At 33.2% G+C, this 27,269-nt stretch overlaps 1 protein-coding gene across 3 annotated transcripts; it reads left to right on the top strand.

The window, feature by feature from the left end:
• The first annotated feature begins 967 nt into the window (after positions 1–967).
• Positions 968–27,269, top strand: LOC140047288 (choline transporter-like protein 2). Of its 3 annotated transcripts, none has more exons than XM_072092208.1 (22): positions 968–1,099; positions 11,603–11,651; positions 12,679–12,752; positions 13,377–13,458; positions 14,691–14,775; positions 17,568–17,723; positions 18,032–18,107; positions 18,301–18,475; positions 19,083–19,166; positions 19,295–19,407; positions 19,542–19,676; positions 20,619–20,639; positions 21,533–21,632; positions 22,208–22,300; positions 22,776–22,887; positions 23,527–23,804; positions 24,017–24,111; positions 24,464–24,567; positions 24,809–24,882; positions 25,715–25,880; positions 26,201–26,285; positions 26,974–27,269. In XM_072092208.1, exons 1-22 carry the CDS (start codon positions 1,027–1,029, stop codon positions 27,084–27,086), a joined length of 2,343 nt encoding a protein of 780 aa, XP_071948309.1. In that variant the 5' UTR covers positions 968–1,026; the 3' UTR covers positions 27,087–27,269. The 3 variants fall into 3 exon arrangements, with proteins under 3 accessions (XP_071948309.1, XP_071948310.1, XP_071948311.1); XM_072092210.1 differs by lacking the exon at positions 968–1,099 and adding an exon at positions 4,672–5,777; XM_072092209.1 differs by lacking the exon at positions 20,619–20,639.

Here is a 27,269-nt window from a genome sequence, read left to right as displayed (position 1 = left end):
TTATTTTGATCATAGAGATATATATTTAGACAAGGTGCACACGGAAAACCTCTTTGAATCCGACTATATAATATAGGTCTATAGGCGTAATTATATCAAGTGCGCTGAATAATGAATGTTTATGAGTTTTTAAAGCCATTTTCTAGTCTAAATTTTCCAATAATCTGCCGACGTTAATTTAACTTAGGCCGAACAAAATGCCAACCTCCTTTTGGACGCAACAACGACATAGACGCAACAACTCAAGACCAATTGCAAGCGACAGTCCGAGGATCTACCGCGTCACGATTGGTCAAATCAATTGCAGTTCGGTTACGCCCTTGCGTTGCGTCCAAGTGGAACGTTACAAATATTTTATTATAATATAAAGTGCACACAGAGAGATAGCTTAAATTATTATTACGCGTTTATTAATTATTTCGCGTACGAAATCAACCAAATAGCAACTACATTTTGTAGTGCGTTTAGGTTTATAATATTTAAAATTATACTTATTTTTTCTTTGTTTAATTCTATCTTAATTTATTTCTGAATACCCTGCATTGTACATTTATTCGCCTATCAAACTTTTATATTAAATTATATATTATATTTGGTCAAAAATGGTAGCTCAGGCCAACAGACAGTCCGGAGATCTACGCGTCACGATTCAAATATTTATATATATATATATATTTATCTTTTATATCTGTTGATTTTGTGTTTTTATAGTTTATTTTGTATTTTCTGTTTGTATTGTTTTTAGGGTCCCTAATGATCAGCTGATGCTGGATGGACCACTCTCATAAAATATTGTTGAAATAAATAAATAAATAAAAAAATCAATGACGGTTCGGTCAAAAATATAATACGCTGCATGCTTGCAATGCATTATCTCCATTGGAAAGAGCGCCATCTACTTAAATGACCAATTATCACACTCACCACAACCACACACACATTGTTTTGGTTCTGTTTTTCATTGGCAAAGAAATACCTTTAGATTTGGAGGAGAGATAGCATCGTTGTGATAGCTAAAATTTAAAGATGGGAAAGAAGAATGGAAGTGAAAATGACGATGAAGGATCAGAAGTAGAGTTTGTTGCGGATAAGAATTATGGTAAGAAAATAATCAATTTCTTATCGAGCATCACAAAATCGTCCGTGTGATGCGTGTGACCAACACCAGCGAGCAGTGACAGGTCGCCAAGGTGGCCTTGGCCATGGTCCATGGATGATGAATGACTGGCGCTTGAAGTGAGAGTGTTGTCATTGTTGTGACGGCTTACAATACATATTATATGATCATAAATAAAAATAATTAATAGAATAACAGGCTGAATTGGTTGGATAAATAAGTAAAAAATAAAAGGAGAAAAAAATTAAAATGATATATTTTTCTAATCTAAGCCTAGGCCTATGCCTAGGCAGCCTAGGCCTATAACATTTTTGAAAATATTTTGTTCAGTGATCTGATCAGTGATTAAAATAAGAAAATTGAATGTTTTTAAATCTCAGGGTTGTCAACTAACTTGATAATTTTGTAAAACAATCAATTTGGGAAGTACATGAATCTGCAATGTTTCTTCTGGCTGAGATGTTTGACTCATTCAGCGAGCGCGCCTTTTCACCACTTGGTGTTTTTGAGAGACAGAGGATTCGATTGGAGCGGGGATTGGAGTTATAATTTGGGAAATCTCAACCCAGTAGCAATCTCAAACTTACTTATGTATGCAAATGTATTTAAGTGTTTATAATTATTGTGGATATTTTGTATTTAGAGTCGAGTGGCAGAGCGGTTCACTCAGGGGCGCCGCAAACCATAGCTATACCGCACAGGTTCATTGTTCTGGTGGTAGAATTCTTCTCTGATATGTGGACTTAAACTGGAGGTCCAGTGTACACATCTGGCTTATGTGTACTTTAAAGTACCTAGAACCCAGGTACCTGTCACACCAAAATCAGTCCGGGCCAAAATCGGTCCGGCGGACCAGTTTTGGCTGCCAAAATCAGTCCGGGGGACCATTTATGGCTGCGAAAACCTGTCCGGCCGGACCAATTTTGGCCGCCAAAACTGGTCCGGCCTGGATAAAATCGGTCCGGGCAGTAGGACTGTTTTTGGCCGCCAAATATGGTCCGGTCTTACAAATATATGGTGCGCAAAATGAGTCATAATGTATATATCATTAAAAAAAAATGTATATTAGTCATTATATTGAAAACTATGGGGTTTTATTTGTTATTTTAATATTATAAATTAAGCCTGTTTTTTTAATTATCATTCATTCATCAATAATAAGTACTAATTGTTAGGTTTTTTGTATACAATGTATCTCTGCCTGTTTTTAATCCATATTGTTCTTTTTTAACATCTTCGTTTCCCCATGATGTTAAAAACAATTTAACTTATTAATTATTTATGGTTAATTAATCAATATATCAATTCAATACAATTATTATAAAACAATTATCCAATATTGATTAGGCTGAGGAAGGAAAAAGGCCTCAATCATAAATAAAATCTAGCTGGCAATATCAGCGTCTCATACCCGTTCATGTGAGTGTGTGGCAGGCCGAAATATGAGTGAACACCTAAGTCATGTTTTTAGATAAAATACATTTATTTATAGTATTTGTCCGACAAGATAACTTACTAATATATATCATGGGATATTTTTCTAGTCATAAACAACTTAAAACAGCATCATAGGCCTCGTAATTCAATTAAAATCGACAGAAGAAAAGCCTGGACCGATTTTGGCAGGGGCGGACTGCTTTTGGCCACAATTTTAGAGCCAAAACTGGTCCGGCCGGACCGATTTTGGCCCCGGACCATATTTATCGTGACATACCCTTGGGGGAGAAGAAAGTTGTGGTATGTGTTGTCCACACCTGTGTACAAGTTGCTGGTTATTCCCCCATTTACCCTGAAAAATATTACATCAACAGGTTGAAAATGAAATTTTTCCCCGATTTTCCACCAATGGGTTTCATTCAGAGAACAATCGGGTTATTTATAGAACAAAGGACCGGCCGTATTTGAATATTTTTTTGTTTAATTAATTGTGTTTGCCTTGTCAACCAGCAGCTGAATAATATAATGGTACGCTGGTTTTGAATTGTTTGCTGCAAAGGTGAAAGCTATTAATATTTACTTTGTAATCCGGGGCAGATCCAATTATATTATGTTGTGAAAAGTATTTAGTATTAATTGTTCTCCTTTATATTCTACACTTCTGGGAACTGGGCTTCCTATTTTAAAATCCTGGATTCTTTAATTCGAAGTAGAAACCTCTCTTTTCTTTGACCCCGCCCTCTGGACCCACCTATGTCATTAACCATTTTAAATCTAAGCAATAACTAACATCTTACAAAACATTGTAACAATCTTTTGTTTCGGAATCTCTGGTCCATAGAAATTAAAATTGCATATAAATTAATTAAAAATAATAAACAACAAGACTGTACTACTAATTACTACTACTCATCTCAGGATGGCATTCCACCTGGAGAACATCTTCTTTAACTTATATAAGACATTGTCTATAATCGTTGAGACTAAAACACATTTGTACTTGAATTGAGTCACACATCAAGCCATATATTCTTAATATTTTAATATTTTGTGAATAGGCTTTGTGAATGAATTCACTTGTGGTTATCCTTGGCAATTTGCCTAAAATGAGAATTAAAAAAATATATAGTAGTAATACTGTAGGTGCATGAAAAAGGGGAGAAAAAGAAAATGTACTGTAATTATATTGGTTCATAATTTATTATATGATAATCAACTATATTGTAAATATATTATTTATGATGAACAATTAGAGCTAAATAAATATTGTGGACAGTTCCTTATTGATTTTAATAATGCTCAAATCAGCGAAGGAGTCCGCAACGATCAGTATTTATTAGTAGTGTATTAAATGGCTATTTAGAATTGTTTAGGGGTGGGGAGGAAATGGATGTTTAAGCTTACGTTTAAGCTCTGTCTACACTATCAAACTAGTTTAGTTTGACAAAAAAAAAAGTGTGGTGTGCCCAAATATGGTAGTGAATGCCCAAATATGGTAGTGGTATGGTATCATCATGTCCATATATGGGCACATTGCATTTTTTGTCATATAAAGTTGATAGTTTAGACAGGGCTTCATTCAATTTAAAAAAAATCTTAAATGCGCCAAATTTACATTTTAATTTATAAAAAGTATAAAAAAATATAAAATTCCATTTCAAAGTTCAAAATTGATACTGTGTATACAGTAGTAAGTTCAACGTTATTTATAGTAGAACCTATATTGACACTTTCCTGTGAAACAGACGAGGAATTCGACCAAGCCTAATTTACAGTAGCAGACATCTCTATTAAGGAGAACACTTTGTCTGGTCCTGAGGGTGTCCTCTTAATTTCAATGTACTGTATTATTACAGTATACTTTTGATTTAACCTTTTGAACAAACTACAAGCAGTGGCGTAACACAGAAACCCCGCGTTTACTGTAGGTATCCTAAGGGGCTCTCCAATAATGGAGGCGTTTTAAACCTTTTTCGTCTTTTAATGTCTGTAGTTTCTTCTGAGCCTTGCTCAGGGCCCCGTAGTCACCAGGCCCATGGGTTTAGCAATTATAGCAATTATGCCAGTGTTTGCAAGTGGTGCAGTATGCCCGGGGTGGGGGGCCACTCTTAAATATTTCCATACGGGGAGGTGCCGCATTTACGGGTATATTTTCGAGGGCCTGGTAGCACAAGTGTGGGAAAATATGAAGAGTTGGTAGCACAAGTGTGGGAAATGACAGGGTGAAATTAGTAGTTTAAGTCCCTAGTCCGCCCACCCGTGTCAAAATGTCACGAATTATCGCCAAATTTTGCAGGTATTTTAGCATACTGGATGCTATAAGCCCATCGCGGGGCCTATCGCTAAAAACCTTTGAATAGGTCTAGAGTTTTCGCATCAGCAGAAGAACACGAAACATCCAGCCGGCCTAGGACAAAATCATTCAACTGTGACCACTCTTGATGATCGTCGTCATGCATGCACCCCGCGATGCGCGATAAACTTTCAAACAAAACACGTTCGTGATTTTTCCATGAACGGTCTCTTTGGCCATACCATGCGCAGATCATGCTGGGAACCAGTACAAATTTTGCGCCCTCTCTGGCGTGGCCTTGTTTCTGCCGTCTTTTTATAGAACACTGGATTTTGGTAAGTGGTAGTTCAAGTCCGTATATTTTTCAATAAAACAGGTAGCGCAAGTGCCTCATGTCTTGAAGTGGCTGCTGCACCTCCCCGTTTGGTTTATATACAAGTGACCCCCCCGGGGCAGTATGCCACGAGCATGGTAAGGGTATGTGGCATGTAGGCCACTAATGGTGTACAGTACTGTATGTACTGTAGACTGCTATATTGTACAAGTGTTATTACTGTAAGTAGGACAAGTATTACCCGTGGTCAAATTTCATGTTCCATCACAGCACGGCTCCTGTAAATAACATCTGGAAAACAAAGTAATTGTACATTTTCTAAATAGAATACTACTATATTGTATTAACAGTCATCTTCAGATCACTGTTGGTAATGGGATATGGTAAATCTTGGCTGATTGACAATGGCATAAGTTATAGTAATTGCTTCCTTTACATTTCTACGTATATTTATTTCTACATTTACTGTATGTTGTTCATTTTTCTCTGAGACTTTGAATCATCAGGATATACTGTATACTGTATGATAGCGTAAACTTTTTTTTGGATAAATAAATAAATAAATATCGGAATATTGTGGCACAAAATGGCACCAGGTAATCATTTTGTTTGTAACTTTATATGTATAGTAAATTATGATATTGAATAAGTAATGTACATTGTGAAGTGAACTTTATTTTATCTCTTTTTTTATCAAATGGGCAACAAGTACTACAGTACAGTATTGTACAGTACAGTACAGTACAGTACAGTATTGTAAATAGAAAAGTTTTGAAAGGAAAAACAAATAAACAAAATATTTATAAAGTACTGTACAGTATGGTTTGTCATGACAAACCACTGAAGAAGTTGAGATCTTCAAAACTTAATTATAATTAGTTTAAAAAAAATTAAAATAAACTGAGAAAGATTAAAAACTAAAGAACTAAAGGAATTGTATTGATATCATTTCTTGTGTTCCATGCCATGGTAAGAAATATTTGTCAATGTTTGTCGAAAAATTACTTGCTAATTCATATTTTATTCATATTTATATCCTGGTTGTCCATAAATAAAAATATTAATTGCTATAATGTATCAGAGGAGTACTGTAAATTATATTCTTAATAATGGTTATAAAAAATAATGGTAGAGATGAGATGATGAAAATATAACATAACCAAGAAGAATAGAATCTTTTGCTTTTTTGTACAGTAGATGATGACAACGGATAACCTTTACTTTACAAACTGGAATTTTCATCATACAGCTATTCATTAAATATTTAATTGAAAAGCAATTGATCTTATACTCAACATGCTGTATGATTATGATATGATGCGGTAAAATGGACTTGATTGTACAGTATGGTACTCACATAAAAATGAATAAAATATAACACACTTTACTATGATATTAATAACAGTATTTTTTTTTTCCAAAAATATTAAAATAATCAATAATTTCTCAGATATAATTAGCAGTTGAATAGTTATGAGTCATTTGTGTTTTAATAATACAACACCCATTTGTTGTGTAAAGCTGGATTTTCCATTTAGCTAATTTTCCAGTGTACTGAAGTGCAAGTCCCTTGTGTACTGTTCTGTAAAAGAAATTACTCACTTGTTGAGCCTATAGTGCGCTGTATGAATAATTTGTACACACAATGGTACAGCATGTCATTGATGAAACAATGCACTTTGCTGAATTATAATAATGATATGATAATATTTATAAAGGACTGAATTTCAATTTATTAGGGAGTTATAATGTATAATACTGTACTCATGCATCTTTAATATTGTTAACTGTATTCTAGGTATAAAGCTGTACGGTTTTAACGTTTAAGCTGATTAAAATCATATCTGTGTTTAAGCTCTTGTATCTTGCCGTATATCTCTGTCGTTAACCGCGGCGTGATATAACCAAGAAGTACCCAAGATATAGGTTTCAGAAATACTTCATGTACGATGTAAGTCTATTTCGTGCCTAGCTTACCTGGATAAACCGACAAAATCCCTTGTCCTCGAAGAGCGAGATATACCTCGAAAAGTAGAATCATTGAACACCCTCTCCACAAATGGTATAGTCCATGAACTACTGTATGCCCTCAAGTGGGAGCTATGATGTAACTTTATTTCTTAGAGGTTTTAGAAGTAATTACTGTATTTATTCTATTCAGTGAAACAGCATAAAAATAAAGCACTGCCGAGAGACAAGAAAACTATTGACAAAGGGCGTGTCTCTCGAACTATATAATAACTTCCCGTCCTGTTTATTTTATCAGGTGTTTAACTAGTGTTGTTTTGCGTTAGAATGCAGGATAGGCTAAGCCACAATGTCAATCCGATTAACGGCAATTTAACTCCGATATAGGAAAGAACATAGTTTTTAGATCAAAGTTAAAAAGCTCTGCTTATGGTAGAATATTTCATAACACCTTTGACCAAGTAAAAGGATGAATTATGATTTGAAATTAAACTAAATTAATTTGTTTAATGTTTACAAACAACCAGTATGTATTCTGAATTTCCAATAATATAAAACGTCACATCTTGTCCTAGTTGATTTCATTAGTTTCTTTATCTGGCATGATTTACTATTTTCTCACATCTTTGAATAACGGTTTCTTTATGTTCACATAATCAACACAATGTGAAAACTATACTGCTAATTAAATTAAAAAAGCTTTTTTTTTGTTTTTGCTCGTTCTTAATTAAGTCATACAGTAGATTTATTGTTTTTACAATATGATGCTGGAAAGAAATTAAGCAAGCAGGTGTGTTAACATTTTTTGGAAAGATAAAAGAAAAATTTGCTTGTAAAATTCTTGATTCGTTGGTTTTTACTAAACAATACAAACATCATGTTGACATTGAGGATTGAAGTTTTTACTTCTTGAGGATGTACAATGCAGTATGATTTCAGCAAGTACAGTACAATTATGAGAATGTACAAAGTACAGTATTTGTTTTATATATTATTATATTACATAGCCTATGTAAATACGTGAACGTGATAGTGGATATTCAACTTGTTGTTGGCTATAAAACAGATATTGTCTTTTATATCGGTAAAATATAAAATTTTACAACCCCTTGGGAATGATATTTTGTTCGAGGTAATATATTTCCTCAAACAAAATATCATTCCCCCGGGGATGTCAAATCTTATATTTAACCTCTAAGCAGGCAATATCTGTATTATATTTACCATGGGCGATAGTTTAGTGTGCTTTGTATGTGTCAATCACAAAGGATCGTTATGGGAAGTTTATTATCCTATGCTTAAGCACTACCGCACAGCGTGATACTAATTGGATTAACTGGATAGCTAGGCCGAGTTGTGTCTCCTCTTATTCTTTACTCCATGCTTAATCTTACTTTACGTAATGTAATTCTTGTACAAAATAAGTTGTATTTTATGATAATTACTGTACACTGCATTGAACAGGTAAACAACACACATGCATACTGTAATTACACTTTTTATTGTCTGTCAATACCATAAAACCAATGATCCTGCACTAAATGCATATATGCAATGTTTTTTTGATGGACCTCGTACTTTAGGTTCTGTAGTAAAATACAATGCCACACAGTTGATGTTGATGATTTGACATCAATTTTATACTTACTACAATATCTCTGCTATAATTTGTGTATGGTTGGTAAAGTATATCAGTATCTACAGTACAGTATAGATAATACAGTATAGTAAAATATGATTCATTTTCATGTTTGAAAGGTTCATATTTTGTCTGGTCATCCGAATGGAGCTAACATGCTGACCCCTAACCTAATCACTTCCTGTGTCAACTATAAAAACATGGAACAAGTTTTAAAAACACATTTTATTTGTAGGAGATAAACATCAATTTCTTAACAATGTATAAAAAAAGATATTATTAATACAGTAACTAACCCTTCCTTTGGGACACCCCTATTTAGGGAAAATCCCAATAAAAAGGGGTCACTTTCCTGAGAATCAAACCAGGGACAATGTTTTAACAGTAACACTACGGGCAACACCTATTAACAAAACATCCAATTAAGTGGGCACTTTGCTTTGTGTCACCATACTGTAACTGGGTTTTATTATGAATTTCCAGTGTTAAGTGAAATTTTAGAATATGGTGATAGGTCTAAAATTTGTTAAATCACCATAATAAGAGATAAGCAAACATCACGGCCAGACTCTATGCTACTTTTGTCAATATCTGCATAGTCATTTTTCTTTGTCGTTACTTTGTGCTAAAATATTTGCCGACATAGGGGCCCCATTTTTGCCTGTGCAAAGAAACACTGTTAATAAAACACCTTAATTTTGCACACTAGCTCAAAATGACATAATTTGGCGACTGAAGCTGTCTTTTCTGTTACATTTCTGACAAGGATGAATTTACTTTTAAATGCCAGCTTGAGGATTTATACAATTTTGGCAATTTAACAAAACAGATTTGGTTTTTTCCTTTTCTACATGAATATTATGTTAAAGTGCGTTAAATATATTTCCTCTACTATTACAATTATTATGCAAATTAATAAATAAAACCACAATAATAATAATAATACAATAAATGATATAATTTTAAAATTCCTATTTCATTAAACTAGCTTGACAAAAAGTGTGATGAGCCCAAATATGGTAGTGACATCCCCAAATATGATGTCATCGTGTCTATATACATACAGTATATGTGCACATCACATTTTGTTGTCACATAAATTTGATAATGACGTGTACTGTAGACAGAGCTTTAGACACACTTTACCACACACATACAACTATGTCATGCCATTCATTCCTGTCATTTGGCATTATTTAGTGGAACATACTATTGACTTCTAGGAACTGTCCTTTGTTTTATTATATTTCATATGATGGTTATTTTTTTAATCCTCTGCCTTTTTAAATAATTGAGCTTTTGTCATTTTGATTACAGTGACATATCAAAAGGAAATTGCATTCAATAAGCATTATTTACCGATTTTATCAATAACTTCCTTAAAAGATTTAGTATAAGTTCCATGAGGTTACAATTGATCTTTTCATCCGGCTTGTTTCATATACGGTAGTTTTGTATAGAGTGTCTATTGTTTATTGTAGATATTAAGATATAAAACTTTCCAACAACATTGATAATAAACCTCACTTTTTGTCAGCTGGAAATCAGAACGAGCGTTGTGAAACAAGCTTGATACTATTGAAGAATAATTCTAATACTAATAGTAGTACACAAGATTGCTAATGTAATAAAATTAATGTAAATTTATTCGTATCACCAAGGTATCACCACCATTTTTGTCTTGTTCAGTGACCTACAATTCTCTATATAGTTAGTATTCTGAAATATCATTTAGTTTTGTCAAAACATAATCTAATAATTCATGTAAATATAATATTTATAACATGTTTAATGGCAGGAGAGTTTGTGACAAAAAAATTTGATTTGCCCATATATGGACATGATGATTGTCATATCACTACCATATTTGGGCACATCATACTTTTTTTTGTCAAACTAGTTTGATAGTGTAGATTGGTTTAACAGGATTGGATAGGAAGGCATAAAGTGTATTTCATAATGTGCTATTAGTATTACTCCTCTTTTGGCTTGGAAACTCCCCTACTTTCTACTTGTCTCCAGGTATAACACTGTGCTCCCTGTATGTCACATTTTGTCACCTATTTTCTACAATAAATATTCACACTAAAAAAGCTCAAACATAAATGTTACTGTATTTGAAGTAATTCTACAACTACAATAGGCCTATATAAATAATAAATGTGTATTCTTTTTATTTGTTTTGACTTCATTAATAAAAGACGTACTGTAGTAATCCAATTTGTCTTCTAATTCATTTAGTAATGATTTATTTTATTTTTTTTCTCTAAATTTATATACTGTATTTACTATGAATATATTATGAGAATGTTTATGGTATTCTGAAATAAAAGACGAATGAATATTTGATTGATTTTAATGAACTGTATGCTTGGTTTGAATACACTACACAATAGTCAACCTTAATTTCCCCCTTTATGTTATCATTGAGCTAATTTACAGTACGTACTGTACTATTATTAGCGGATCTACTTTACAACACTAAAATGACAAGGTACAGTAAACATACTAATCTATCAATTTATTGATAGTAAAGTTGTTCAACTGTACGGTCAATAAACCTCATATCCTGAAATGAGATAATTATGATGATGATGTCAATTCCATATCTAATGCTTTTTATTGTTGTTTATTTTTGTGAATTACATGAATGAATATCCTGGTACAATACTGTAAAAACATATCATTCAAATTCCATTGTTTTATTTACAGTTTTTTTTTTTCAATTTTCTTCAATTCAATTTGAGAATTAAATTAATAATTTAATTAGATTTTTTAATTCATTAAATTAAATATTACTATTTTTTTTTACAGGGGATCCAGAAAAATATGACCCATCATTCCATGGACCAATTGATAATAGGTGAATTTTCTGTTTTATCTAGTAAACTATAATAATGAACAAATTTGTCATTTTAAATAAATCATACAGTAACATAAAACAAAAAGTGAGGCAAGCCATTATGATACAATATTTTAACTGTATTTATAGTAGGCCCTATTTTAATCTTCAGTAGTTTGTTTAATATTATCACCCTCTAATAATGTGTTGTCTAAATACTGTACAATATAGGCCTATAGTAATGTGAGCAAACATCGGTTTTCTAAGCAATGGGTTTTTATGTTCTTACTAAGACTAAGTGGTAGTATGTAGTTCTCTACAGTGACCCACTTACAGTATGTATTCAACTGAACTGTACATTGCACAGTGTGACGTAGTGCCTATAGGCAATGTTACAGACATTATTTATGAAGCTTTACTCAAAACATCTTTGTTTAATCAGGGAAGAGTGAAATTACACTAATCGATTTTAATTACATTAATTGCACTCTTCCCTGGTTTAATGTTGTATTGTCAAAGTTGATATGAAACTAACTCCATGCTCTAACAACCAACTTGTAAACTATGAAACTAATAATAATTTCATCATATAATGTTTAAAAAGTACCATTAAACGATCGTTTAATAGTGCATATTATATAACACCTATATAAATTCCTGTCATTTTATTGGACGAATGTGGGTCACATGGCGTGCAATAGTACGCACTATTCAACGATCGTTAAATAGTACTTTTTGAAACATTTTTGTGTACGAAAAAAAAACGTCTAGATGTTATATAAAACAAATAATGAATGTTTTGTATTCGTGTAATGGTACAAATAATGGCACTTGGTGAATGATGAAAGGTTATATCAACTCGGCTTTGCCTCGTTGATATAACCTTTCATCATTCACCTCGTGCCATTATTTGTACCATTGCACTCATAAACATTCATTATTTGTATACTATTGCACGCTATGTGACCCACAATCGTGCAATTAAATGACAGGAATTTATTTAGGTATTATATAATATCTAATTATGTATTTGCTTTTTAAATTTTAGGAGTTGTACAGATGTAATCTGTTGTCTTCTGTTTCTGGCCTTCATCGTTGGAATGTTTGTTGTCGGTGGTTATGGTGAGTCACACCTTAAATGAATAAAATATCTCTTTTTAATTTGTAAAGAAACGATTAAATTTGCAAATAATACAATTCTTTCCATTTTCTTCAACTGTTCATTTTTGTCCAGTGTGTTCTTGACTAGGGCGATCTTGCCGTGTGCGTTCTTGACTAGGACATTGTTGTCCAGTGTATTTTTGCCACTGTGCTTTTGCCCAATGCGTTTTTGCCCGATGATTTCTTGACCAGAGACGAAATTTTTCATCTCAAGGCAGGGCGTTGTTCATCTTGGATTTAAGATAAGATCAAGCAAATATTTTTGCTTACATGTAGTATAAACCAGACTTAAGAAAATCAAGGATTTAAGGCAAAGTTAAGACAATTTGTTTGTTAAGCAAGTTAAATTCAGCCCTAGGTTCTTCACAATATAATTGGCATCATTGAAACCTTACAAAAATGTTTTCGCAGGGTTAAACAAAACCAAAATATTACATTTTTTTAAAAAATTGATTAGAAACCATTTGTTTTTACTTCATTAGTTACATAATTAATTAGCAAGTCTACGTCAGTTGTGTACTCATCATATTTCCTTATATTGCTAAAAAACACTGTTTTAGTCTGATTTCTATTTCATTTTTGTAGCTTGGATGAACGGAGACCCCAGAAAGTTAGTATACCCAACTGACTATAAAGGACAGATTTGTGGTATTACAGCGGGAGTTGAGTAAGTATAGCATTTCAAATGATTTACATTTTTCTGCCAGATAGTCAATATTGTACTTTCTGATTTTACAAACAAAATCTTCTGTAACAAATGTTGTATGTACAGTAAGTATATTTTAATACCATGCATCCACTGGTATAATCCCCCCCCCCCCCCTAGAACACAAAATTGGGCCGACTCAGGAAATAAATGATTTGTAAGCATTTCTTGTAAAAACTCATCTGAACTGGTTAGAGAGATGCCTACATCCAAACCAAAAGTCAATACCAGTGGATTTGCCTGTTTGTTAAATCGGATTAGACCTGAGTATATAATAGAGTATTTCATTTTACTCGATATATTACTTACCGTATATTTCGGTGTATAAGTCGCACTTTTGACACGCAAATTTGACCTCTAAATTAAGGGTGCGTCTTATACACCGAACATAAATGCCTCACCACACAGATTGTACATAGGCCTAGGCCTAGTAGGCTATCGTCACCTCGTTTGCTAGGCCTGAGTAGGCTAGGCCTAGCTACAGTAGCTAACTAACGTAACGGCAACCTGCTTCTGCCTAGTTTTCAAGTCATTTTAGCATGATGTTATACTAAATATGATGAAAAGATTTGTTCATTATGGCGCTTCGATAAAATTTCATTTGTAAACGTTTACGTAATTGGAATAGTATTTATTTATACAGTAGTTATACGCACGATCGCCGTACCCCAAGCGCAAGCCCTTCTTTTGGTGTGGTGGCCACATGGTGTACGGTATTCGACTAGTATATTCTCCAGGTGATTATAGCATGGACCTAGCGTACACACTTCTCAGATACATAGATACTAATCGAATACGATTTTCCGTGAAAACGTGCGCCCTCTCGAAATGATCGAGCGAGGCTAGCCCACACACGTGCGTGTTTACACACACGGTCATGCACTCGATGTTGCGGCGAAACTCATGAATAACAAGTTAGAAAGAACTTGTTGAGGCTGGGCGCGGCCGAGCCTAGGTAAGGACCTAAATAAAGGACGCCGTTGTAGATATAACAAAATATATTATTACAATGATATTGATTACAATTTAAAAAAAACATTGTTTTGATGAAATATAGGGTGCGTCTTATACATCGACGATATAAAAAATACCGATATTTTACTCTCAGTTTGGGGGTGCGTCTTATACACAGGTGCGACGTATACACCAAAATATACGGTACTATAATATTTATAAAAAACCCTTTTTTTCAGAAAAAAACCATACTTGTTCTTTTTTGATCTGTTGAAGTGTTCATCAACCTTGTCAAGCTTTCAGCTGACTTGCCCAACTAAACAGGTTAGTGTAACGTATTCATGCTCAGACATGCAACATGCCTAGACACTGATAATATTATTGGAATTGTTCATTGCTCTAACAAAAAAAAATTAAATTAAAATATAACCAATGAACCTAATGGAGAGTAAAGTCTAAATTTCCAGAATATTGGACATTGTTTAGTTTCTAGTCCAATACCATACCGAGAAAATGGTGGTATTTTCTCTCTTGACCATTATAATTCATTATACAGGTATATCAGTTTACTACCATATTTATTTGAACAAACGCTCCACATTGAAAAAACGCCCCCTCGATTAAATGCCCCAGAGCCTTTATACACAATATTGTATTATAGACAAGTTCTATTTCCTCTGAAATATGGTGTAAGAAGCATTTTTGGGTAGAAGCTGGGATCCACTTGATTTAGGATATTTCGACCTCGCTGATTACGAATATGGCGGATCCCAAGCGAAATTCGGTCATCTAAGCCCTTAATTTGCATAATTAAAAATGGCGGCCATTTTTTATAATTACCCTATATCTCGAGAACCACTAGTCACAGATAATTAATTTTGGTCTCAAAATGTTTTAAATATATGTTTTTATATTCACTTTAATGACACATTTTCTCAAAAAATGGATGCAAGTCTTATTTCTGACATTTTGACCTTTGACCTTGATTTATCGTATCTCAGTAACCAATAATCGGAGAGACACGAAATAGGCCTCAAATTGTTCAGAAACTATACATTCATATTTATTATAATGAAATGTTTTTACAAAAAATGGCCGATTCTGCAACTATTGACCTTTGAACTATTAGTCAAATATGATAATATAACTTTGAAAATTGTGGTCTTTTGAATTTTTTTTTCTTTTTAAATTGTTTAAAACATGTGTGTTTCTATCCAGTCTAATGGCACATTTTGTACAAGAATGGCCGATAGTATGGTTATTGACCTTTAAACTATAGCATAGGCCTACTGTATACTAAATATAATATAATTGCATAACTATGAAATTATTTATACACAATAATAATTAGTAAAATTATAAAATTCACTGCCATCAAATATTATGTGTTATGATTTATATAGATTTAAAAAAATTTGAACACGCAAGTTACATTTGTTGAAATTTGAAATTTGAAATTACCTGCCATCAATATGATGGAGTATGATTATAGATTTTTTTAAATGTGAACATGTCAGCTACATTTGGAAATTACCTGCCATCAATATGATGGATTATGATTATAGATTTAAAAAAGAATTTGAACACGTAAGCTACATTTGAAAATTACCTGCCATCAATATGATGGATTATGATTATAGATTTAAAAAAGAATTTGAACACATCAGCTACATTTGGAAATTTGGAAATTACCTGCCATCAATATGATGGATTATGATTGTATAGAGGCCTACCTGCCATCAATATGATGGATTATGATTATAGATTTAAAAAAGAATTTGAACACGTACTAAGCTACATTTGAAAATTACCTGCCATCAATATGATGGATTATGATTGTATAGATTTAAAAGAAAATGTGAACACGTAAGCTACATTTGGAATGAACATGTTAAGGGCATCAGTTTAAGATCATTCATGCAAAGGTTTCCGTCATCTTTAGCGTTGTTACAGCGGCATAAAGCTGTAGGCTACATGGTAGTTTTGACTTCTTGCACCTGCATCTATTGGTTATGCATCGTGTCTTGCATCCACAATAAATCATCTCTAACGAAGCAGTAGGAATAGCTTCATTTTTCATAAGCACTGGTTGAAGTTTACCATTAGATAGCTCCCACCCAAAATCTGTTGGTGATGGCAAAATGCTGGATTGGCGATACAGCTTTTTTCCAGACGAGTGCTTGGAAGTGTGCTCTTTTTATATGTTGGTGCACTGCATCGCTTGTTGGAGGTAATGCCTCTGGTTTTGTTTTTTTTAACATGGCATGCCTAACTTAAAACTGTCGATAAAGGGCACCACTAGACAAAGATGAACCAAAACACAGAGACCAATTCGTCGAATTATAGAAAGTGGTGAAATACCGCTGCCAAATTGCTGGTCAAACGTTTTGGCATTACAAGATAATAAAGCAGATCTGGCACGATTTCTATCAGAGGAGTTGATTCGTCAAGCTCCTATAGACAAAGAAATTGTCACAGCTGGTGGATTTATGAAAGAATCAGTTGTTAAATCATCAAAAGTCTACACGAATACGTTGTCTCTGGTCGCAGATCATGAAGAATCGGACACGAGACTTGTCATGCTGCCAATGTCCGATACGACACAGTTGTAGTTGCTTCTAGGGATACAGACGTACTAGTGATTCTAGTGTCTCACTACCAAAGAATGGTATCCAAATGGATGATGACAGGGACATCCAAAAAAAAGAAAGTATCTATAAAAGACATTTTTGAAGCCTTGCCCGAGGGTTATGCAAAAGCACTGATTCCATTCCACACTATTAGTGGATGCGATACTACCTCATATCCAGGGAAGAGTTAAATTACATTAATACATACATACAGTAATTTTCTCTTCCCTGTTAATATCTAAGTGGTCACTCAAAGGCATCGGCATGGGAAGTATTAAAAAAAATTATGAACTAATTAAAGACCTGGGAGAAAACCTATCAGTGACCAAGTTATTATGAAATCGGAAAGATTCATTTGCTACGTTTACGGTGTTTGTCAAGTTAAAAGTACCAATGAAGTTAGGCTTTAGGTTAGTTTTTTTAGAGTTAATTCATAATCAAATTGTTCGTCTTCATTAAATTCTCTGTGTTTGTTGTTTGTTTCAGATCTGTCTTGAAAAATGTCCGACAGAAACGTATACAGCTCTAACTGAAGTGTTTCTAAATGTTCTAAATGTTGCTCCAGACTTCTCTAAAATTAAACCCTACTGTGATTATGGATTTGACCCAGAGACAGAGTACAATGACCCGACCTCTAAATATGTATGTTATATATTTTTAAATAATTTAAGTAAAAAAAAAATGTACACAGACAAGCGGTAACAGTAAATGAAAAATAGCGTAGCTTGTCCCCTTTACTATCTAAATAGTCATAAAAAATAACATAGATTCTATATATTTGTTTCCACTTACCGTCATCGCTCGCAAATTGGCCTTAATGCTCATTTACTCAAAAAGTTGACTCTAGATTTGATCAAATTTTGGTTAGTTGGGATTGGAAAACATACTTTTTTAAGGCTTATTTATGAGACATGAGAAGTTTGTACTAATTTTATTATTTTACTCTACAGCATAGGGATGCAGACGGATTGCAAAAAATGCTTGAAGATGAAAAATGTCCAACTTACTATGTGGAAAGTGAACCATGTAAGAAAATAATAATAATAATCACTTTTTTAATCACTGAAAATGAAATTTTTAAAGGTAAAATAAGACATAAAAATGGTAATGAATTGTGATTAAAAAGGTAGAACATATCATATTTCTTTAATCATTGTACTATTATTTTATTGTGATGTTAATGAATAAGGTATTTGTATTATTGATGTCATATTTTCAGTCCTTGATCGGTGTGTACCACAGTTTTTAATTGATGTGGTAGAAGGAGTGTTGGACGCAGCAACATCCAAGGATCAGTTTACCAGTAACATTACTGATAGTTTAAATGGTAAAAATCTCACCCTGTCAAATGGCCAAACATTCCAACCAGAAGACCTTGCATCATATTTATCAGAGTAAGTTTTATGTCACCGTTGGTTTCTGATTTTAATCATTCAGTAAAGCATAAAGCTTGGTGTCCACTAGAACGCAACGCAAGGACGTAAACGCAACGCAAGCGTTTTAACCAATGACAAGCAAAGTTATAGACAGTTAGCAATCACAAGCGAATAAGCCATCGCTTGTGATTGGTCAATTCACTTGCGTTAAGTTACGTTCTTGCGTTGCGTCGCTAGTGGGAACCACGCTTAATGAATGATGTGAATGCAGTGAAGCATAATGAATGATGTGAATGCAGCAAAGCTTAATGAATGATGTGAATGCAGCGAAGCATAAAAAATGATGTGAATGCAGCGAAGCATAACTAGTGTTGTGAATGCAGCGAAGCATAACTGGTGTTGTGAATGCAGCGAAGCATAACTAGTGTTGTGAATGCAGCAAAGCATAACTAGTGTTGTGAATGCAGCGAAGCATAACTAGTGTTGTGAATGCAGCGAAGCATAACTGGTGTTGTGAATGCAGCGAAGCATAACTAGTGTTGTGAATGCAGCGAAGCATAACTGGTGTTGTGAAAGCAGAGAAGCATAACTAATATTGTTAATTTTTATTGGTGTTTTCTTATAGCGCTGTTACCATATTTTTGAACTTCCAAAAGACAGCAGCCATGATTCTGGATGACTTCTATGCAGTTTGGTATTCAATTCTCTTGTAAGTAAAATTATTAAGATAATCATTATCTGTGTCAAAGCCAGACAGGAGGATTTTATATATATGCAGATATTGATTGTATTTATGAATAATAATTTAATAATAATTATGTTAATCTTTTTTGACAGAGGATTGTGTGCTGCTATGTTGGTGTCGTTCGTTTATATTGTCCTTATGAGATTCATAGCAGGGCCGATGGTTTTGTTTGGTATCATTGGACTCCATGCAGTCACTGCCTGGGGTATGTATAACCTAAATTTATAAAGGTCATCAAGCTGCCTTCATTGTCACATTCATACCATTTAACACAATGTAAATTCGACATTTATAATCTTTAAATTATCATTAGAAACTTTTCTATTACTTTTTTTCTAGGTTGTTATTACTGCTGGACACGTTACAAAGAACTGGAAGATATGCAGACTGATGCAGAGCAGTCATTGGCCGACATTGGCTTCACGACCGACCTTAATAGCTACCTGAATTTGAAGGATACGTGGTATGCTTTTGGTAAGTGTGATATGATTGACATACTCTTGTACAGTTTCACTGGTAATGTTACAGTGGTACTGGTAAAATAGAATTTGTACAGTGGTACTGGTACACTGGTATCGGTACAATAATACAGTGGTATTTGTACACTGGTACAGTGGTGTTGGTACACGGATACTGGTATTTATACACTGTTATTGGTACTGGTAATGTGGTACTGGTACCTGTACTGCTTCAGTGGTACTAGTAGGCCTACAATGGTATTGGTCTACTGGTACTGATACATTGGTATTGGTACACTAGTACAGTGGTATGTGTACAGTGGTATTGGTTTCTGGTACTGGTATTACTGATACTGGTTTGCTTGTTCATTAACACTTGTTGTCGATGTTGCTACACTTGCTCTAGTACGTTTGTTCACATTAATATTAGAATTGATCAATTATAGGTTTCACACTATATAAAATAAATTAGTTGCCTGATAGTAAGCAGGGTCAGGGATGAGAATATATGTTATGAGTGCATTAATGTTATAGTGTAAGCTACTCTATAGAATACAAGATATATGGAGAATGTATTGAAATCATTCTTTCTACAATGTCAAATTTGAAGTTCAACAATGTACAAAAACATATTACTTACTTACAATTATGTGTACAAAAATCCATTATAAAAAGCTTATATGTTGCTATGAGCTGTGGAAGGCTTAGACAATAATAGAGTTCACCTTTTCACTAGCAAACACCTAGCAAACGCCATTGCTCGCATATAAACAGCAAGGAGTTATACCTTCTGATTTTCTGCTCATTACTGGTTGCAACTGGTATTTTCTAAACCCATCTGGGGTGGCTGTATAAAGCCTGGACTAGAAGTCAACAACTGTGTCTAAATATTCACTGCTAACTTTTGTGTTTTGTTTAACACTCTTTGCACATTGTATCTGCACATTGCACATGATAGAGCAATCGTTTTATTATTGCGGTAAGTAAGATCAGCACGCTAATTTAAAGTAACTTTTTTTTTTCGTTCAGTTTTTATTATAAACATTTATTTTTGTACTATTTGTTTATGTTTGACTTTCTTGCATTGTCAAAATACCAAATAGTTATTTGAACTTTTTATAGGTACTATATTTTTAAGGAGATAAATAGATTTTTATATGGTAGTATTGTAGAGTTTTTAAAGCTCTATAAAAAAGCTCTGTCTACACTCAACTATCAAACTTTATGTTACAGAAAAATGTGATGTGCCCATATATGGACATGATGATGTCATATCACTACCTTATTTAAGCATATCACTGCCATATTTGGGCACATCACACTTTTTTTGTCAAACTAGTTTAATAGTGTAGACAGAGCATTATATTTATACACATTCTGCTTTGATGAATTTTTGAACATTTATTATAGACAGTTTAATTCTTTGGTTTTTATTTCATTTTATTGTACAAATTATTTTAAAGTAATTCAATATTTTATGCATTTGTTGTCTTTATTTATATTAGATTTGAATTACAAATATTATATTTATTATTTTATAATATGCATGCATGTTTAATATTCTACTTGTAAATTATTTTCGTAGTATTTGATTTTACAATAGTGTTTTGTATGTTGGTATATTGTTTGCCATCACCCACTTTTTTTTGCAAAATCAAATGTTTATTTTTTAATTTAAAAAAAAAAATGTATGTGAGGCATACATTTTAACAACTTTTGAATAAACTTAATGGACAATTAAAAAATCCAGTCATTATTATGTAAATTATTAATTAAAAAAAATAAAAACAAAACTGTTGTTACCTTACCCCTACCTCTCCATATTAATGAAGAATAGAATATTTATTAACATTGTGTTTTCTGTTGTTTTAGGTATCACTCTGGCTGTTATCTTTGGCTTGCTACTACTCATCACTCTTTGTCTATGTAAACAAATTAGGATTGCCATTGGCATGATACAAGAGGCTAGCAAGTAAGAACAATTTGTAACATTTTATTTTGGACACTTTAGGTTTAGAAATAAGGCTATTTTTAAAGGTCAGCTGCGAGTATAGAATTTCTATTGTTATAAAATATAAACCCAACCACATTGGTAATAACCAAACTTATTTTTCATCATCTGTAAAAGAGAACGAGCGCCAAACTTCATACCCGGAGCCACCCTTTAAGATTAGGGTCACGTTCACAAACTGATCTGTATCCTCAGTAGGTTGGAAAGTGCTTTAGCAACAATGATTGTAAGAAAATACATGAGTATCTGATTTAATTAGTTTAATCATGATGATCAGAGTTGAGAAGGTGGGGGTGAGAAAGATGTTAGGGTAGATGAGAAAAAATATTAGACAGTACTTTCAGGTATCCAAATTTGCCGTGCTGTGTTGAAATCAAGGCTAGTAGGAAACGCCTTACAATAAGCTTTAGACTGAGTGAAAGACATTAAATATGGGTGCCTAGCCTTTGGCCAGCACAACTAATGAATTTTTCAATCAATGAGGTTAATTAATTAAATCTTTAAATGATGTATACAATTAATTTTCTTCTTTTTAGAGCTGTTGCGTCTATAATTTCAACGCTTTTCTTTCCTGCCGTACCGTTCATCTTACAAGTGATACTGTTCTTTGTGTGGGGATCTATTGCATTGTATCCTTATTGATGGTTCATGTGTTCAGGGTTGATCCAAGATTTTGGGAAAGGGTGATGATGACCAACTAAAGCCAAAGTATAGTCATGTCTTGGGACCACTCTACAGTGTTACCGCTAGATAGACTTTCTTCATCAGCAGGAACTCCAGTTGATAATACCCATATTATCCCTATGGGTTTAATCTGTGAAAAAATTTTAATGAAGCTAATTTCACTTGATTCTGGTAGGTATGGATTTACCCAAAAAAAAGTGAGCTCAGGTGAGGGGGAGGGTAGTTGGTCTATGATCTCAAATTTCGTCATCGTATTTGGTCTCAAATGAAAGGAAATTTAATTTTAACCACAGGTGGTGACCTTTTGATTTTATGATCATTCGGTAAAAAATCTCGCATTGCATCAATGATTATCTGATGATCATATGATGTTGATGATGATTATTTGCATGTTTTACACCTTAATCCAATACTTCATAGGTTTCTTGCGAGTTCTGGGGTACAGGATTGCCTTAAGGTGGCGCCTTCTGATTCAACTTTTACGTACGTTGATTGGAATGTATCAAGAGTCAATTTTGAATGCGATTGCTCTGTAAGTAGATTTGACAGCATAACAACTTGCGTAACAAATGTGATTTTGTATGTAGCATTTTTTCTCAATTTGTTTTATTCGATAATTTTTTTGGTCAATAATCAAAGTGTAATTTTTAAAAGTATTTCTACATAGTTCATTTTAAAAGAAACTTTGGTGTCGTGATTTTTTTATTATACCTGTGTCAGTACACACAATACCATGATGCTTGAAACATCTTTGGGAGATCATTGAAATGTTATCAATATACATATTTAAATAATAATTTGTAATATCATAAACTTTTATTATTATTATTCAATTTTAGGCAAATTGCCAAGGATAACCCAAGTTAACACAATCACTGTCCTTCTCTCAAAGGTGGCTCTCCTGTTCACACGACAAACATATATACAAGATGCTCTACATAAACAAAGACTTATTACAAGTCTTTGAGAGTGGGGTTGCAAATTGTCATGAGAAAAAATCCTGACATGACAGGACTTGGCCCCGGGGCCCTTAGATTGGTAGCCAAGCATCATAACCACCAAGCCACAACTCCACTCCACACAACTTGATATTTGTGATGTATAAACCAGTCTCGTGAATAGATAAAGTATATATACATATATATAAACGAAACCTTTTTATCATATTTAGGTTAATTACACTAAAGCAGACGACACAGCACTGTCACAGATGAACGTCAGCGGTTTTGAGGATCTAGACATCACATGCGAGTTCCAGTCATACGAAGTGCCAGATTTGGCTCTCTACTTCCAGGCTTACAACCTGTTTGGCCTTTTCTGGTTGATGTACTTCATCATAGCACTGTGTCAGGTGACTCTTGCAGGCGCCTTCGCCTCATGGTATTGGACGTTCCATAAGAAGGACACGCCCACCCTTGCAGTCACTGCGTCTTTCTGGAGAGCAATCAGGTTAGGAAATATATATAATATACTGTATGTAGATTTAGCATCTTATACAATTAATATCTGGTAGCCTTGTAGCTATGTCTAAATGACCACACCCACTTATAGGCCAGGTAATCTGCCAATTTCATGCTTTTACTTGTCTGCTTAAACAGTACGCCTACTTTCTATGGTTTGTTTATTTTAATTTTTTTTTTTTTATTATTATTGTTTTTCAGATATCATTTAGGATCAATTGCTTTTGGTTCGTTAATCATTGCCATTATTAAGATGATCAGAGTCTTCCTGGAATATCTTGAACGAAAACTAAAAGGTACGACATTTTTTTATTTCTATATAGTGCAAAAGTAAAGAACTTCATTATTTATTCTTTATATTGGATAAACTTTTAAGTACAGAGACTGAGCTCTCAGTACATAACTCACATTATATATAAAAATATTCATCTCACCTCCAAAAACCAATTAACCTACTATAAGACCATCAGCTTTCGTCCTAAACAAAATTTGAAATATGTATGCATCTGCACATGTCTGCATCTGTAGGTAAGATGCTTAATTTTGTTGCCTTGTTGGAACATTAAGCTGTATTTAAACCATTGGTGCCTGTTCATATAAACACATCATAAAACTTATTGTGTATACTACTACTTGTTCTGGTTTTAGGACAGGAAAACGATGTTGTGAAGTATCTTATCAAGTGTTTGAAGTGTTGTTTCTGGTGCTTAGAGAAATTTATGAAGTTCCTCAACAAGAACGCTTACATTATGGTAGGAATAATGGTTTATGCACTTAACAGAACATGATCATATTTTATTTTATATATGTTTCAGAAATGTTTATACAGTACTGTGAATGAGGGAGGGTGGGGAACAAATGTTCTTTTTAAAGTTTTTTTTAGTTCAGTTCAGCACTTAATTTCACCGCTATTTCAAAATCATGGATCTGCCACCATCTCAACACTCTCCAAATTCGAAAACGTTAATCATAAATCTTTTTCCTCCTCTCCAGATTGCTGTTTACGGCAAGAATTTCTGTACATCTGCAAAGAAAGCATTTTTTCTATTGATGCGAAATTTCTTAAGGTACGATGTACAAAATGTTATAATTATTATAATCATTATCATACTCATTAGCATACTCATTAGCATACTCAGAATACTCATTAGCATACACATTAGCTAATCCATTAGCATACTCATCATATTTATTAGCATACTCATTAGCATACTCATTAGCATACTCAATAGCAAACTCAGTACACTCATTAGCATACTCATTATCATATTCATTAGCATAATCATTATCAGAGCATTATAATTCAAATGAAGTAATCATACTGCTCAAGGTATTATTGTAAACTGAAACTGAATAATTTAAATTATTAATCTGTTATTATCATCCGCATCATACTCATTAGCATACTCATTATCATACTCATTAGCATACTCATTATCATACTTGTCTATCAAAGAAATCAATAGTTGCTTATTATGTCCTTTATAACATTGTAATTCAAATGATGTAATTTTAAATCATACTGCTCAAGGTACTATTGTAAACTGAAACTGAATAAATTAAATTGTTAGTAATCTATTTTGTTTAGTTTAGCTTTCAATCACATGGCCTAAAAAATGCTATTTTGGTCTTTGTTTTTTAGTAGAATTTTTAATCAATTTAATTGTTGTCATTTTAGATTTGGCCCATTAGTGTTTTTTTAGTAAGACTACATAATTATTTCCTAATAAAGTATTCTGGGGTTTTCCGAGAAAACACATCAAAAGGAATATGGTAACTGTATATTACACAAAATCAAATAAAACTATTGTCTGTGTATAATCATTTTTGTTAGGCCTTCCTTTATATCAAACATCTGTTTATATAATTAATTGAGCCTTTTGTTTTTTTCTTCTTTAGAGTGTTTGTTGTGAACCAGTTGACAGACTTCCTCTTATTTCTTGGAGTATTGTTTGTAGTGTTTCTGTGCTCCGTATGTTCGTTCTATTATTTTACGAACAGTATCACTGTCGTGGCAGAATACGTTCCCGCACCTGAACTCAATTATTATTGGCTGCCAATCATAGTAAGATATTTTTATAACTGAAAGAAATTATATTGTCTTACAATTGAATGCCCCTTAAAAGAAAATGGTACAGTCCAAATCTATAGATCTCCACGCATCAATAAACTAAACTGGATAAACTAAATTAATTCAAAGTTTATTTTTAAAAAAGGTTACAGTCATATACTCGACCAATCACAGTATTTTAACAATACATTTACATTTGAGATATCTCACAATTGAATTCTTCAAATATAAAAGAATACAAAACTAAATGTTAAAGCTATAGCCACATTTAGTTTTAGAATTTTATTTCCTAAATACATATCTACTTTTTTTAGACTATTGGTGTTGGGTCGTACGTAATTGCCAAAGGATTCTTCAGTGTGTATGATATGGCCGTGGACACTTTGTTCTTATGTTTTCGTAAGTATGCCAATTTGTACTACATGAGTCGCTTACCATAGTATGTGGTGCGTCGACATATCATTTTTTAAAATATTTAAAAAAAAATTATACTGGGTGACATCTTCAGTCAAAGACTTGTCTAGAGGACCCAGTTATGATCAGTGGCTGTGAGTGACAGTGGCTGTGTGTGTACTAGTACACAGGGTTAATCCCCTACTCGTCTCGAAATATATAATTAGATTCTTTAAAGTGCACATGAGGTAGTTGTATACACTGGACCTACAGTTTATAGTCCTTTTCCGAGAAGACTCGTTCTACCACCAGAACCATGGAGCGAGTGAGCCTCGAACTCTTTGCTGATGTTATGGATACGTATTTACGGTTCCATTGTCTTAATCGCTGGTCCACTCACTCTGCCTTCTTTGTCCCTCATATTCAGAGATACAGTACTACAGTGATATTAAATGTGGTTGAAGATATCTGGTCCCTTCTCTGACAGACAATGCAACATATCTAAACAAATACCAACCTACTTAAATATTCATGAAGAACTATTATATGAATTTTGATATTTTGTTAGATTTTATCTGTACACTACATCTCAAAAATGGACCACGTTGTTCACAGAAAGGTATAACCTTTTTAAATTGTAGCTGTGCCATTATGTTATGATTATCACAGTAATTTGTTTTTTTTTCATCATCAGTCGAAGATTTGGAAAGACATGATGGATCTGCTGAAAAACCATACTACATGTCTAAAAACTTGATGAAAATTGTAGGCAAGAAAAACAAGAAGATAAAGAAAACGAAACAATAGATGCTTGTTAAAAAAATAGATGAAAACATGACCAGAAGTGCCTGAATATATCCAAAAAATATCCTTAAATTCAGAGGTTGTCTGCACTAATGCAAGTTTTGAGGTTGTGTTTTATTTGTTACCACTTTTTAGGTGTAGGTTCCCTGAAATACATAAATGTTTTAGGCTATGTCAGAGTCAGTA

Source organism: Antedon mediterranea, chromosome 4 (genome assembly GCF_964355755.1).
Source record: "Antedon mediterranea chromosome 4, ecAntMedi1.1, whole genome shotgun sequence".
NCBI lineage: Eukaryota > Metazoa > Echinodermata > Crinoidea > Comatulida > Antedonidae > Antedon > Antedon mediterranea.
This window is presented reverse-complemented; position numbering and strand designations above follow the sequence as displayed.